The sequence below is a fragment of the Mus musculus genome, chromosome 4, assembly GCF_000001635.26.
Source record: "Mus musculus strain C57BL/6J chromosome 4, GRCm38.p6 C57BL/6J".
NCBI classification, from domain to species: Eukaryota; Metazoa; Chordata; class Mammalia; order Rodentia; family Muridae; genus Mus; species Mus musculus.
In genome coordinates this window covers 6,721,850-6,734,623 of record NC_000070.6, presented here as the reverse complement: position 1 = coordinate 6,734,623, position 12,774 = coordinate 6,721,850, and the positions used below count along the sequence as shown (strand labels likewise).

Sequence of the window (12,774 nt, the reverse complement as noted above, 5' to 3'; positions counted from 1 at the left end):
GTGGAGGAGCTGAGAACAGAGTGGGGGCCCTAGGGTCGGGTCAGTTAGCCCCCAGGGCCAAAGGGAGGGGAGGGCAGAGGGAGAGGGCGCTGGGTGTTTCCCAAGCAGGCGAGAGTCCTTGGTTCCATTGGAGCGTAGGAAGGCCTTTTAGTGGGAGGTTAGGAGAAAGCCTATCCCATCATTCCAGCATGGCAGGCCTTGATGAGCAGAGTCAGTCTATGGTTTTAGAGCTTTATTGTAGAAAGGCAGGGAGAAAGAGAAAAGGTAGAAAAAGGGAGAGAGGCCGGCCATGGCCACATGGAGAGAGGAGGGAAGGGAGTGAAAGAAAGAGAGCTAGAGAGGAGAGTAAGAAAGATGAGAGCTTAAAGAGAGTAAGGAGGGGCCAAGCAGCCCCTTTTTTATAGTGGGTTGGGCTATCAGGTAACTGTGGGGAGGAGCGTACCTGGCTATAGTTAGGTAACCATGGGGGTGGATTCTAGCCAGAATGCCAGAAGTTTGGGACATTGTCCGAGTGACTTAATCATCACACACCTCTCTGCAGGGAGCTATAGCTACATGACAGGAGCCAGGTGCCTAGGAGGCATTGCCAAACTCCAGCCTGTCCCATGCAGGTGGAAATCTCTGCCCACCTGGACTCCGGGGTTCAAGACCTATGCTCGAATAGAGACCAGGCTGTCTGTGCACAGCCCACTGCTAGAGAGAGAGAGAGAGAGAGAGAGAGAGAGAGAGAGAGAGAGAGAGAACTAATTAGGAATTGCTTGAGCTTTTGAAATCTGAAAGTCTGACCCCAGGGATACTCCTCCAAAAAGGTCATCTTAGTCCTTCCCAAACAGTTCTACTAGCTAGGAACTGAGCACTTAAATACGAGCCTGTGAGGAGCATTCTCATTCAGCCAGCACACACTTCCTTGCCTAATTCTTACTCACGAAGTCTGTGATCTACTTCTCGTTTTAATATCTTGCTTTATTTTGGTTTATGCTTTTGGAATATGAGTTTATATCCCAACTTAGTGAAAATTGTTTTAGACGTGGTTTGAAAACACAGTCTTCAGGAGAGAGTTTTGGCCGATCTCTTAGGCCTTTACAATACAGAACCACACTTAGCTTGCTGTGTTCAGACCTTTCCCAACCACCCAAATGGTTTCACCCCTTGCAAATGCTGGCTGCTGTTTAGAGATTATCCTGTTATTTTTCTTCTCCCTTTGTAGAGGCAAGTTTTCAGAGCATTCTTCCTTGAGGTGTGGGAGAGCACCTGCAGGGAGAATTATCTTACCCCAGCCTTGAGATGGACGATTCTCATTCTTTTATACAATCTTTTACAGACCCTTGCTATAAGCATCCTGCTTGTGTGGGCCCTCAGATTTATCTTCTGTGGCCTGGACTCTTTGTCCAGGCAAAGCTTGACTGAACACTGACTTAGTACTCTTCCTGCTTCTCTCCTTTCTTAGACCTTTTGCTTTAAGCCATTCTTACTAAGTTGCTGATTCCTTAGAGCTTGTGCTCTCAAATACCAGGTAGAGTCAGAAAGGTGGGGACTTGGTGAGTCTCCTCCATGTGCTTTATCCATGAACTAGAGTGAGCCTCATTCAGAGTAGTTAGTCTTTAGCAGTGTTTTTTCAATCAAGAGCTTCACAGGCTACAATAAAATCCTAGACAATCTTCTATATTCATTAAGTAAAACTAAACAGTGCTAGAAAAAAAGTCACATCACTTTTATCAAGAAACGGGTCACAATAGTTAAAGTTAGGGTTTGAAATTAGATATTTTCCATATTGGCATGTTTTATTGTTCAATTACTCATCAAAAATTTACATGATTTAATATGTATGATATTGCCATGTTCTTAGACTCATGCCAATTAAATTACTAAATGTTCTTTGCTTATTTTTATATCTATCTATTATTGTGTCAACTTTACATTACACATCTATTCACTACAGATAGGATACTAAGAGACCCAAATAAGAGTCCATCAAAATCCAATGAACAAGTGAGCTAACTGGGTTTACTTAAGGAGAATGAGTAAAGGATTACTTACAAAAGCCTGGAAGACCCCCAAAGAGAGACCTTCCCAAAGATCGCATTCCACCATGGACGACAACCTCAGTGAAGCTGCACTGTTCAAGTGACTACTTTCCACATACTTTATGATACCCAAGGTCACTTACTGTGGTGGGAAGGGCAGGAAAGAGAAATTGGTGGAATTCTAGGTGACAGTCTTCTGACCTTCTCCTCTAACATATGCTAAATGGTATTAGACCCATTGCCATATCTACACATACACACACACACACACACACACACACACACACACACAAACACATGCACACACGTTAATGGTAATTCTAACAAACTAGTACCAGGAAGATGATAAAATCCAGTCTGTCAAATGATTGTTTCTAAAAATCAATTCAAACAAATTATGCTAAAATGTAGTATTTTCAAAGAGCATATGTTCTTAAACATATTCTAGATGACTGAGCACGTTTGATAATTCATGGAATAAAAATAGCACGAAGCTTGGCCTAGCCACCTGGTTTCTACCTCCCAGGCCCTTACCTTCACAGCTCGTGTTCTTTATAAGGCACAGCCCCAGTGCAGAGGAATAAGCAGTAAGCATATTGCTCTACTCAGACAGATTGAGCCAGGATCCAGTGACCCCAGAGACTGTCACTAAAGGCTAGGAGGTATGTGTAATTGTAGCCAACCATACCTCACTTTACAACGCTTTTTCTGGACAGTAGCCCAAAGTTTATATTTCACATAAGGCCCCCAGGTGTCTCTGCTAAACTTATCTAAAAACTATGCATGGTTACATTTTTTACTTTATGTTTGAATCAAAGGTCCTTAAAATGAATTTGCTTTATAAGCTGGTACTGCTACAGTGCCCCACGGTTGTGAATCATTTGAAAACAAAAGGCCTTTCTACGTGTTTTCCTGTAGTTGATGTGTTGAGTTATTGAACATGGTGGTATTCTTAATGAAGATAACAAACCCAACTGTAAAATGAAAGAAGTGCTACAGGCTTGCTGATTTTGCAGGAACTAGATGCTCACTTTCCATGGTTATTTGAATTTATTCTCATAAGGGGATTAGAGAGCCCCTGTTAGGAGGAAAAGAAAATGGATGTAAGCAGCAGGATTTTCAGTTTTGGAATCGGGACATCCCACACTGGCTGTGGTGTGGCTGTTTCTGCGGTGAAGGCTTTACGGTGTTTACTTTGTATGATAAGAGTTATAAGTGGAGTTCTATGCGTTTGTTCAGCCTATTATGCAGATGGTGCTTGATTAAAATCTATTTTAAACTGCAGCGATTACTGCTAGATAGTATGCATTAAAAGCTCTCCTGGCTCCATTAAAGGCTTTGGGGCCGTGGCAGTTTATTTTAAATATGCTTATAGACATTTCTAACTTCTCAGGAGATGCTTCAATATCAATGATTCTCTTTCCTTAATAATCATGTGTGTGCTCACGTGTGTGTGTGTGTGTGTGTGTGTGATGTGTGTAATGCTAAGAATTAAACCTTGAGCTTTCTGCATACTAGGCAAGAACTCCAACACTAAGCGCCACTCCTGGCTCTCTTTCCCTGATAATGCTAAATGTTTGTACTCTAGGAAGTATTCTCCAAGCAACATTCTGAGAACATGCTTCTTTTAAATTAAAAGATTATTATTTTCTTTGATAAGTTTGTTAAATGCACCATTATAACTAAGAAATAATACATGGCAGGAGATGAATTGCCAGAAGCCTGAAGATATTGTAGAATTATGACAAATGCACCTAAGTTAAAGGAAGAATATGCAACCTGAGAAAGCTTTTGTATAATATTTATGAGTAAAATATATGTATTTTAGTGTATTTATTCATTAGTGCTTTAAGTCTGAAATCACTGTAGGTAATCAGGGATGCATTTATTACTTTAGTTCAGTCATTTTGTTAGCTACTATGGATTTCATATACTCTTTAAATGTATTTCAAATTGTTGCCTTGTAATGATGAACCTTTGCCGACTGCCGTAGACTAGAAGAGCAGAAATGTATGGTGAACCACTGAAAGACACCACATAACAGAAAGGGGGGCATCAAGACTCATAAGACTTCTGATTTTCAATGTACCTGGCTTCTTTGGAAGTTTATTTTGTACATAATAGGGTTTCTTCTCTGTTCTAAATGGAACACACTGGAATTAAATTTTACTCTCTAGTTACAGAACCCTAGTAAGTTAATAAATACTCTAGAGTAGTGTCCATTGAACCCTTCTCTACCATCCAATAAAACAGAGCCACCAGTCATCAATGGCTGCTTAGATTTATCTTTAATCAACTAATATTCAATTTAAAGTCTTTCAACTCTCAATTGTACCAGCTTTATATAGGTGATCTATAGCTATATGAAGGTAGGAGCCACCCTTTGGACAGGATAGAGAATATAATTAACATTCTAAAATATTCTGTGAGATAGTGGTACCCAGATTATAGAACCACAATTTCTTAGAAAGTTAAGGTATGAAATCACAAGCTTTCATACATAAATGTATAAAGTCAGGCAATACCCAGGGACATATTGTAAATCCATTTAGCTAATTTTTTTCACCTCAATTGTGTTTATCATTCTTTTATGTTCATTCTAAATACTTTGCGGTCAGAAGAGTCAGGTACTTTGCAAAATGCAATCCATTACTGGCAGTAAATGGACCAAATTGAAGCAATGCTCCTTTCCCAGAAAGCTTTGCATGGGGATAGGGACATGTGCTTCTCTCAGGAGGAACAAAGGACCACTGGGAAGCAGGCCTTACACAGCCCGGCACATCACACAGACTCTAAAAGGATAGCTCTCTTCTGCATGTTTCTCATATATGAAAAGCAGTGGAAAATACAAGCCACCCATCAGAGATCGATCCTTAGGCAGATATCTTTACGAAGCACCACCCAAGAACTAGAATACAGAAGACATCAAGCAACATGAGTGAACTTTCATTTTATTTTCTTACACCATAAGAAGAAAAAGCATCATATCCAGGAAATAATCTTTTATACAAAAGCACTGAGCAACCTAATAAACCATGCTCTCTAAATTGCAGTTTATTTTTATAAAAGTGAAGATATTTCATTCATATATCTTTCCACCTTCATGTATATCTCTAGTGAAAAATAGGGCATTATCTCAAAGCACAGTTGAGTTACATGTAGGCAATTTTATGGGTCTTGAGATGATTACAACCCAAGAGAGCTTTGATGACATAGGTTAATTATTGAAATAAGGACAGTGAATCTTTAGTACTGACTAGTGGATGGGTATTTTTGAAATTGGTGCTCTCAGATGTCAGTCAGTTTCCATGCACAGCAGACAGTTCTGAGCAATAGTGACTTGAGTACATCTCTAAATGGAAGACTTAACATGTTGGTGACTGAAAGTGGATGGATGTGTTCTTAGTTCAACCAGAGGAAAAGCAAGGTGAACTACTACTATGAATAATCCGGCCTGAAGAGGAGTGAGAGCCAGCTTCACAGCTTGCTCTTTCTCAGGAATGTCAGATGCATCCCCAAAGATCCAGAGGAATACACTATGGCACACATATTATGTCTCCTCTGCCTTCAGAATATGGAGACAGAGATCATGAAACACTTCCTTCAGTTAAACACAACTCTGATAGTAAGACAAAATGCACCCTGCCCAACCCTACAAACCAAGCCAGGAAGGTCTAAAAAACCTCCAGACAGCTAAAGGTTGCTTGTATGGGACAGCTTATGATTTTCTGGAGCGTGCTCTGCATTGCTTCAAATGATAATCTATATTTCAATCAACATCAGAATAGTTTTTTTTTGTTACAGATTCTTCTTATTCAGTCACCCCAGAGAGTAGAGTATTGTTATAAGAGAAAGAGGATATTTATTACAAAACCAACTTAAAAATGAAACAAGCCTGAGTCCTTGTGGTTCAGGCTCAATATTGAACAGTGGAGGAAAGAAATTATTTAAATAATTTTGGGGGATATCCTTTAATTAAAAATTTGTGTTACATGATAGATTTGTCTCTTGACATTTGATTTTCTTTGAAAAAGATAGACAAAATTGACAGTCCTAATTATTTCAATTTATCCAGTCATTACTATTTTAATTAATTTTAAAATGGATATATGTAGTGTTCTCTATGAATGAGCACTTACTTTTCTGTGCTTTAGTCCATTTCTAAGTATTGCCATCATTGATGAAATATGCTCCTAAATGCCACAATCACCCTCTTTTACTTTCAGCTTTATTAAGCCTTGATCGACCAATAAAATTATATATAACATAACGATTTGATGTAATATGTACGTTATGAAATTATTACTATAGCCAAGATAACTAACACATCCACCACTTGATTTTAACTATAGCCACCAATTTCTGTTTTTTTTTCTTAGTTTTTGCTTGTTCTGTTTTGTTTTTAATAAGGATGTTTACAGCAAATTCTTTAACTCGTCACCTTGACACTTATTCTAAGTATCACGAACTGCAACTTTAATAATGAACCTGTGCTTATTGAAATAATTATACGCATTACTAGTGTTCATAAAGTACAAGTCAGAATCTTAATTATTATTATATAAACAATCCCTCAAGTAAATGTACCTGCTGTGTAGACTTTCATTTTTAAAAATGTAATAAATTTAAAGTCAACATCTCTACATCTTCTTTTATCACCATAAGCTTATCCCCATTTATACCAATATCATTAATAATAAGTAGAAATAAATTCCAGATAGACTCTTCATTTAGCATATGTTAATTTTCACATCATCACCTTTCCCTTCTTTTTTTTTCTTTTGAAGAAATGTTTATGCTTGGCTAGGAGTGATGGTGAACACCTTTAGTCCCAACACTCAGGAGGCAGACGGAGGTGGATCTATGTGAGTTCCAGACCAGCCTGGTCTACCAGTGAGGTTCAGGACAGCCAGGGCTGTTACCCAGAGAAACTCTGACTTAGTTTTGTTGTTGTTGTTCTTTACTTTGTATTCTTTACCTACATTACATCCCAACCATAGTTTCCCCTGTCTCTACTCCTCCCAATCCTTCTGCCTTCTGCCTCACCTAAGAGTATACTACAACATTACTTGCTGAGTGGTTGTGCTTCCGGTCCTATCATCTGGTCACCCAGAGCTGAATGCTTGTCTCCTTTGACTACTCTACCCTTAATATTATTTTCACTAATATTGTTTTAATTGAAATAGAAATACAGCACTGAATCATAAAACAGATAGCGACATTCCTCCACCCACCCACTTCCTGGGTTCAAGGAGTATTCATTCAAAGAAAGTCACCCTGACCATTACCGGAACCTGCAATGCAAATGTGCTATTGTTAGGGGCTCTTAAAAATTGTCTTGAGAGTTAACAATTACCAGGTATTCCTTGTGACACTTGTGACTTTGTACTTCCTTGTGACTCTTAACTGGTATTTTTGGTATTTTTCCAACAACACCCTTCCCACCTCCTTGAGTTGTGGTTTCTTCCTTTAAATATCCCCTTATGCAGCTACTCAGTGCCACGGTCCTCTACCCCTGCGTGGTGTATGACCGTGGGCCCTAGAGCGCTCTTGAATAAAAATCCTCTTGCAGTTTGCAGCAAAAAACAAAACAAAACAAAACAAAACAAAAACAAAAACAAGAAAAAAAAATACCCCCCCCTCCTTTCTCCCTCCAGCCCCTTCCTGCCACCCTTCTTCCTTGAAACCCTCTTATATGCCCTCAACTCTCAAGCTTATAGCTGCTTGTTCTTTGATTATTATTACATACTGACATGTGTGTGCACACGTGTGTGTGTGTGTGCGCGCATGCATGTGTGTGTGAGTGCGCCCGCACACACACAAACATATATAACCGACTGAGTTTTAGGGCTGCCCACTCTGCATTGGATACCTAGTAAGAGGACTCATCCCTGAGAGAGGCTAATTCTTCTTCTCCCAGCAGTTCTTGCTTGCCTATAGTTCTTTGCATAGAGGTGGGGCTCTAAGAAAAATTTCTCCTTCCACATTAACATGTCCATTGGAACTGGCATTGTTCTGACTTTGTTTATGTGGGTCTTTCTAGGAGAAACTGTTTCCTAGCAGACTTCCTGGTGTTATGATTCTTACAAGCTCACCACTCCCTCTTACTCCATGTTCCCCAATGCATAAGTGCAGGAGCTATAAGGTAGACACTTCTTTGGGGTAGGGCTCCCCATGGTATGTTGATCTCTGCATTGGGTGCAGTTGTACTTTTCTGTTTCTGTCTCCACTTGCTGTAAAGAAAGACTTCTTTGATGAGGGGTAGTAAGTACATGGATCCAGGAAAGGGGCTCATACACCATCTTTAACATTCTTCATTGCCAACCACATTGGCTCCTTTTTATTATTCTTTTTTAATGACTTTATTGCTATAACTGCAAATGACTATTTATAAAATTAGATGCTATAAAAGACTATAAGGAAGAAAACCACAAAGATACATCCCATAGTGCAAAGAAATTGCTAGGAATATTTCAAATATTTTTTAAAGAAAGCCTACTCATGTTTTTCCTTTTGCTCCATATTTGTTTATTATCCTTAAGTGCTCATGCAAATCTGTGTGTAATTTCCTATAACAGAAACCACTTCTACTGACATTCATTCATCTTTCTTGTCAAAGTATTGTTTTATAGTATATTATTTTATGCTAGTACTATAGCAACTGTTAAGTACTTTCTGTGTATTTCAGGAGCTACTAAAGTGCTAGTAAACAAAACTATACCTGACCCTACCTTGGTAGCACTACCACTTGGGCTGAAAAAAAGGCACAGCAACCATGTGACATTGTTGTGTACTTAGAAGTTCATGGTTTGCTGTGGATATAAAGCTAGGTAAAACAACAAATACATTAAAAGATCCTGACATGAGTTTGAGATATGATTAAGATGTTTAGATAAACAACATCAAATAACAGTTGCTTCTATGCATGTCAAATGAGGAACGCACAGACCTAACAACTATCCAGCCACAAATGGCCATAGAAACCCTATGTGCTTATGAGGCTCATGAAAGAAGAGATTACAGCACAAAGCCTGGCAGAGAAAGCTGCCATTAAGGGACCATGTAGAAAAAGATGAGCCAAAGAAAACTCCTCTAAAACCAGCAACTCCAGCAAAATAAGAGATGAATCCAGGAGCTGTGTGTTCTAAGACTAGAAGAGAAGAGCCTTTCTGGAGAAGCTAGATTGTTCTGTGGAGGCATTGGTGACTTTATGAAGAGCTGAAAGAGTAGAAATCAGCCGAAGTTATGACAAGAGATGGTGCATAGCCAGCACAAACGTGCTTAGAGGAGTTGGTTATAGAAAGGAGAAAACTGTGAGAATGTGTCACCTTAGCAGACAGAAAAAGGTAGTTTATTTCTCTTTCAGTGTATTTTATGTTAGGTAATAAGATAGAACTGGACGGTTTGCCTGAGATCAGCTTCCCAGGCCTAGGTCCATCAGGGCATTTGTTAAAGCTTCTTCAGGAAGGCCCAGTGGGCAGCTGCGTTTAATGACTCTCTCTTCTAACAGAATTGGATGGGGTCCAGAAGTTTCCCAAACTCACCTCTTCAGATTCAAACCGGAGAAGTTATAGACTAGTGTTAATCTACATGAGCTTTGGGACTTGGTTCAGAGCATCATGTCATCATGAGGTTCTTTGAGTTTGTGGAGTAGATATTTTCAGAATAGCCAACTTCTATTTTTTCTAGCAGAACACTTTTTACCTTTTTTTAAATTGTTTATTTTTCATTGTTCAAGAATTTCATACATGTATATAGTGTGCACTGATAAACTTCCCCATTCTCTCCTCTAATTCCTCTCCTGTCCCCTCCCTCTCTTTCTTTCCTGTTTTAGTCACTACTCTATTGCTGTGATCAGACACCATGTCTAAGACAATTCTTATAAAAGAAAGCATTTAATTAAGGGTGTGCTTGCAGTTTGAGAGGTTAGTTAGTCCATTGTCATCACAGTGGGAGCATGGCAGAACACAGGTAGACCTGTTGCTGGAAAAGTAGTTCTACATCCAGATCTGTAAGCAACAGGAAGACAGAGACTCTTGGCTTGAAATAGGCTTTTGCAACCCCAAGGCCCACTCCCAGTGACACACTTCTCTGTCAAGAGCCTTCCTCCTATCTTTCTAATTCTTTTATTCAGTTATACTCTCCAGTAACCAAACATTCAAATATATGAGCCAGTTGGGGTGTTCTTATTCAAATCACCACACCTCCCAACTTTATGTATTCTTTTGAAATGCACAAGTCCACTAAGTGCTACCTGCATGTTCAAGAGTGTAGGACCCTGTAGTAGGGAGTGGATAGAGACTTGGGAGCCAAATCCCTGTAGAAAATCAGCTGTCCCCCCTCCTAGAAGCCATCAGTTTTCAATAGTCAGTTGTCATCTTATTATCCTTCTTAGTTTTCTATTCTTCTCTTCAAAGCCAAAGAATTCACTTTAAGCCTGTTTCCTGTTTTTTACTGGTACTTGAACAAGTAAGTCTTTCAAACTGGCTTTACATATCAAATATGAAGAGGATGTTTTGCATTTCCTTGATAAGGTAATTTTTAAGGTTTTAAGTGTGTCATCATTTGTATTTGAATAGGCTTTTAAACTTTTTAGATATTTAGGTATATACATTCCAGTAATTATAAAAATTGATCTGAAACTAACTCATGGTAGAAAATTGGGGGCTCAGGAAAATTAATTTCAAAAAGACAACATAGCTGTTGGCTAACTAAGGGAGGTCGTGAATTTAGACCATCTGATATAGTCATGGAACTCTTAATTGAACATGCTTCCTCCACATGGAGGGAGGGGGGCCAGTGATTTCACACATACATCTTACAAGCATGCTATGTGAATATGTTAACCACAGGTAGGAAAAATACATAGCAGCCATAGAAGGTAAAGGCCAGAATAGCTGTGAGAGTGTCCACTGTTGGGAGATAGTGTAAATAGGAATTAGGTCAGTATGACAGGCACCTGTAAACAGGGTTCTTCCAGCTAGCACTGGAAGGTGTACATATATATAAATACAAAAATTTCATATGACTTTATAGTTGAAAAGTGAAAAGAAATACTACCAGAATCCTTATTTTACAGAGATGGGTTAAGTGACATCACCTTTATTTAGCAACAATTGTTATTCACATGCAGGTACCTTAAACACTGATGGTATAGCTTTCCTAAGTGTGTCAAAATAGCCATTTAAATTACCTCAAAACAGTGGGAAAAGGTGAAAACTATTTTAAAATGGAGTAAATGCTGTTCTAAATTGTTCTAATTGATTCTAGAAATCTCTAGAATCTAGATATTTTGGGGTACACTCTTCAATATGGTACTCATAGAGTGTCGAACTGTAAAAAGGTTGTAACTCATCTTACAAATTTAAGCATTCATTGCCATCATAGGGCTCATGAAGCCCAAACAGGACAGTGCAGATTATAGAATTATTTCCCTCATTACAGAGAATTCCCCTCAATAAGAGTGACCCAGATTCTAAGCCAGTCAAAACCATAAGCATTGCTGGATTCCCACCCTCACCCCACCCATCCCACTCACCGACCACATCTATAGACCTAAGTGTAAAATCAAGAACCACTTATTTCTTATGCTTGCTGACCCAGTGTATAAAGTCATAATTAGGAAGCTAAGCAGAACTCCCAGAAAAGAACAAGGTCAGTAAGGTCACTACAAGAGAAGGTTGCTATTCTTACAGCTACAGTGACTAAGAAAGGGTGAACTGAGGTAAGGAGTAGCATTTAACTGTGTAGCACTTGCTGGTAACTGTTAGGATCTGAGTTCAAATCCCTGGAACTCATGTAAAGTCAGATGTATTATCACATGTCTTTAGTCCCTGCACATCTACAGAAAGAAGTAGATTTGGGCAAAGCTCTGACTAGGCAGGGCATAGATACACAAATTGAACGGGGGGAAAAGGATGAGCAGGGAGGGCACATGAAATGTGAAGATACATTGTCTTTTTGTTTGTGGGTTTTGTTCTGTTTTGTACTAGTGATCGAATCCAAGACCTTGAACATGTTGGACAAGCATTCTAAAAGTGAGCTATATTCCAAACAAACTATGAAGACTTCTGCATAAAACTACACCAGCAATACCTACTATTCTTAGAAAGGCCTCTGGGTGAACGTTGTCTGGGTGGCATTTTGAGTATGTGTCAAGGGTAAATAGCAATATGATTCAGCCACTGATTTTTTTCAATTACTCTATAACTCATCTTGATTTTTATTTCAGATCAATGGAGGAGAGAAGCGGCCTGCCTCTGATATGGGGAAAAAACCCAAAACTCCCAAGAAGAAGAAGAAGAAGGATCCTAATGAGCCCCAGAAGCCTGTGTCTGCCTATGCTTTGTTCTTTCGTGATACCCAGGCTGCCATTAAGGGCCAGAATCCAAATGCTACTTTTGGTGAAGTATCGAAGATTGTGGCATCAATGTGGGATGGCCTAGGAGAAGAACAGAAACAGGTAAGAGGGTTTAACATCACTGGAATTAGCTTGATGGCAGACAGTGTGTGTGGGCTTCAGAGATAGCTTCTATGAACCTCAGGGAAATTGGTCAGACACTATAACTATGACTTCGAAAGTGCCCCATCTGAACCATACTTTAAGAGAGTGCCATTTAGCCGGGCAGTGGTGGCTCACGCCTTTAATCCCAGCACTTGGGAGACAGAGGCAGGCAGACTTCTGAGTTCGAGGCCAGCCTGGTCTACAAAGTGAGTTCCAGGACAGCCAGGGCTACACAGAGAAACCCTG

At 39.3% G+C, this 12,774-nt stretch overlaps 1 protein-coding gene across 4 annotated transcripts in view; it reads left to right on the top strand.

The window, feature by feature from the left end:
• Positions 1 to 12,774, top strand: part of Tox (thymocyte selection-associated high mobility group box) — a 305,205-nt gene that overhangs the window by 256,934 nt on the left and 35,497 nt on the right. For all 4 annotated transcript variants that reach the window (NM_001377078.1, NM_001377079.1, NM_145711.5 and 1 more), the window contains one exon: positions 12,256 to 12,486. In NM_001377078.1, the coding sequence (NP_001364007.1) occupies positions 12,256 to 12,486 (231 nt within the window). The remainder of the gene's footprint in view (positions 1 to 12,255; positions 12,487 to 12,774) is intronic.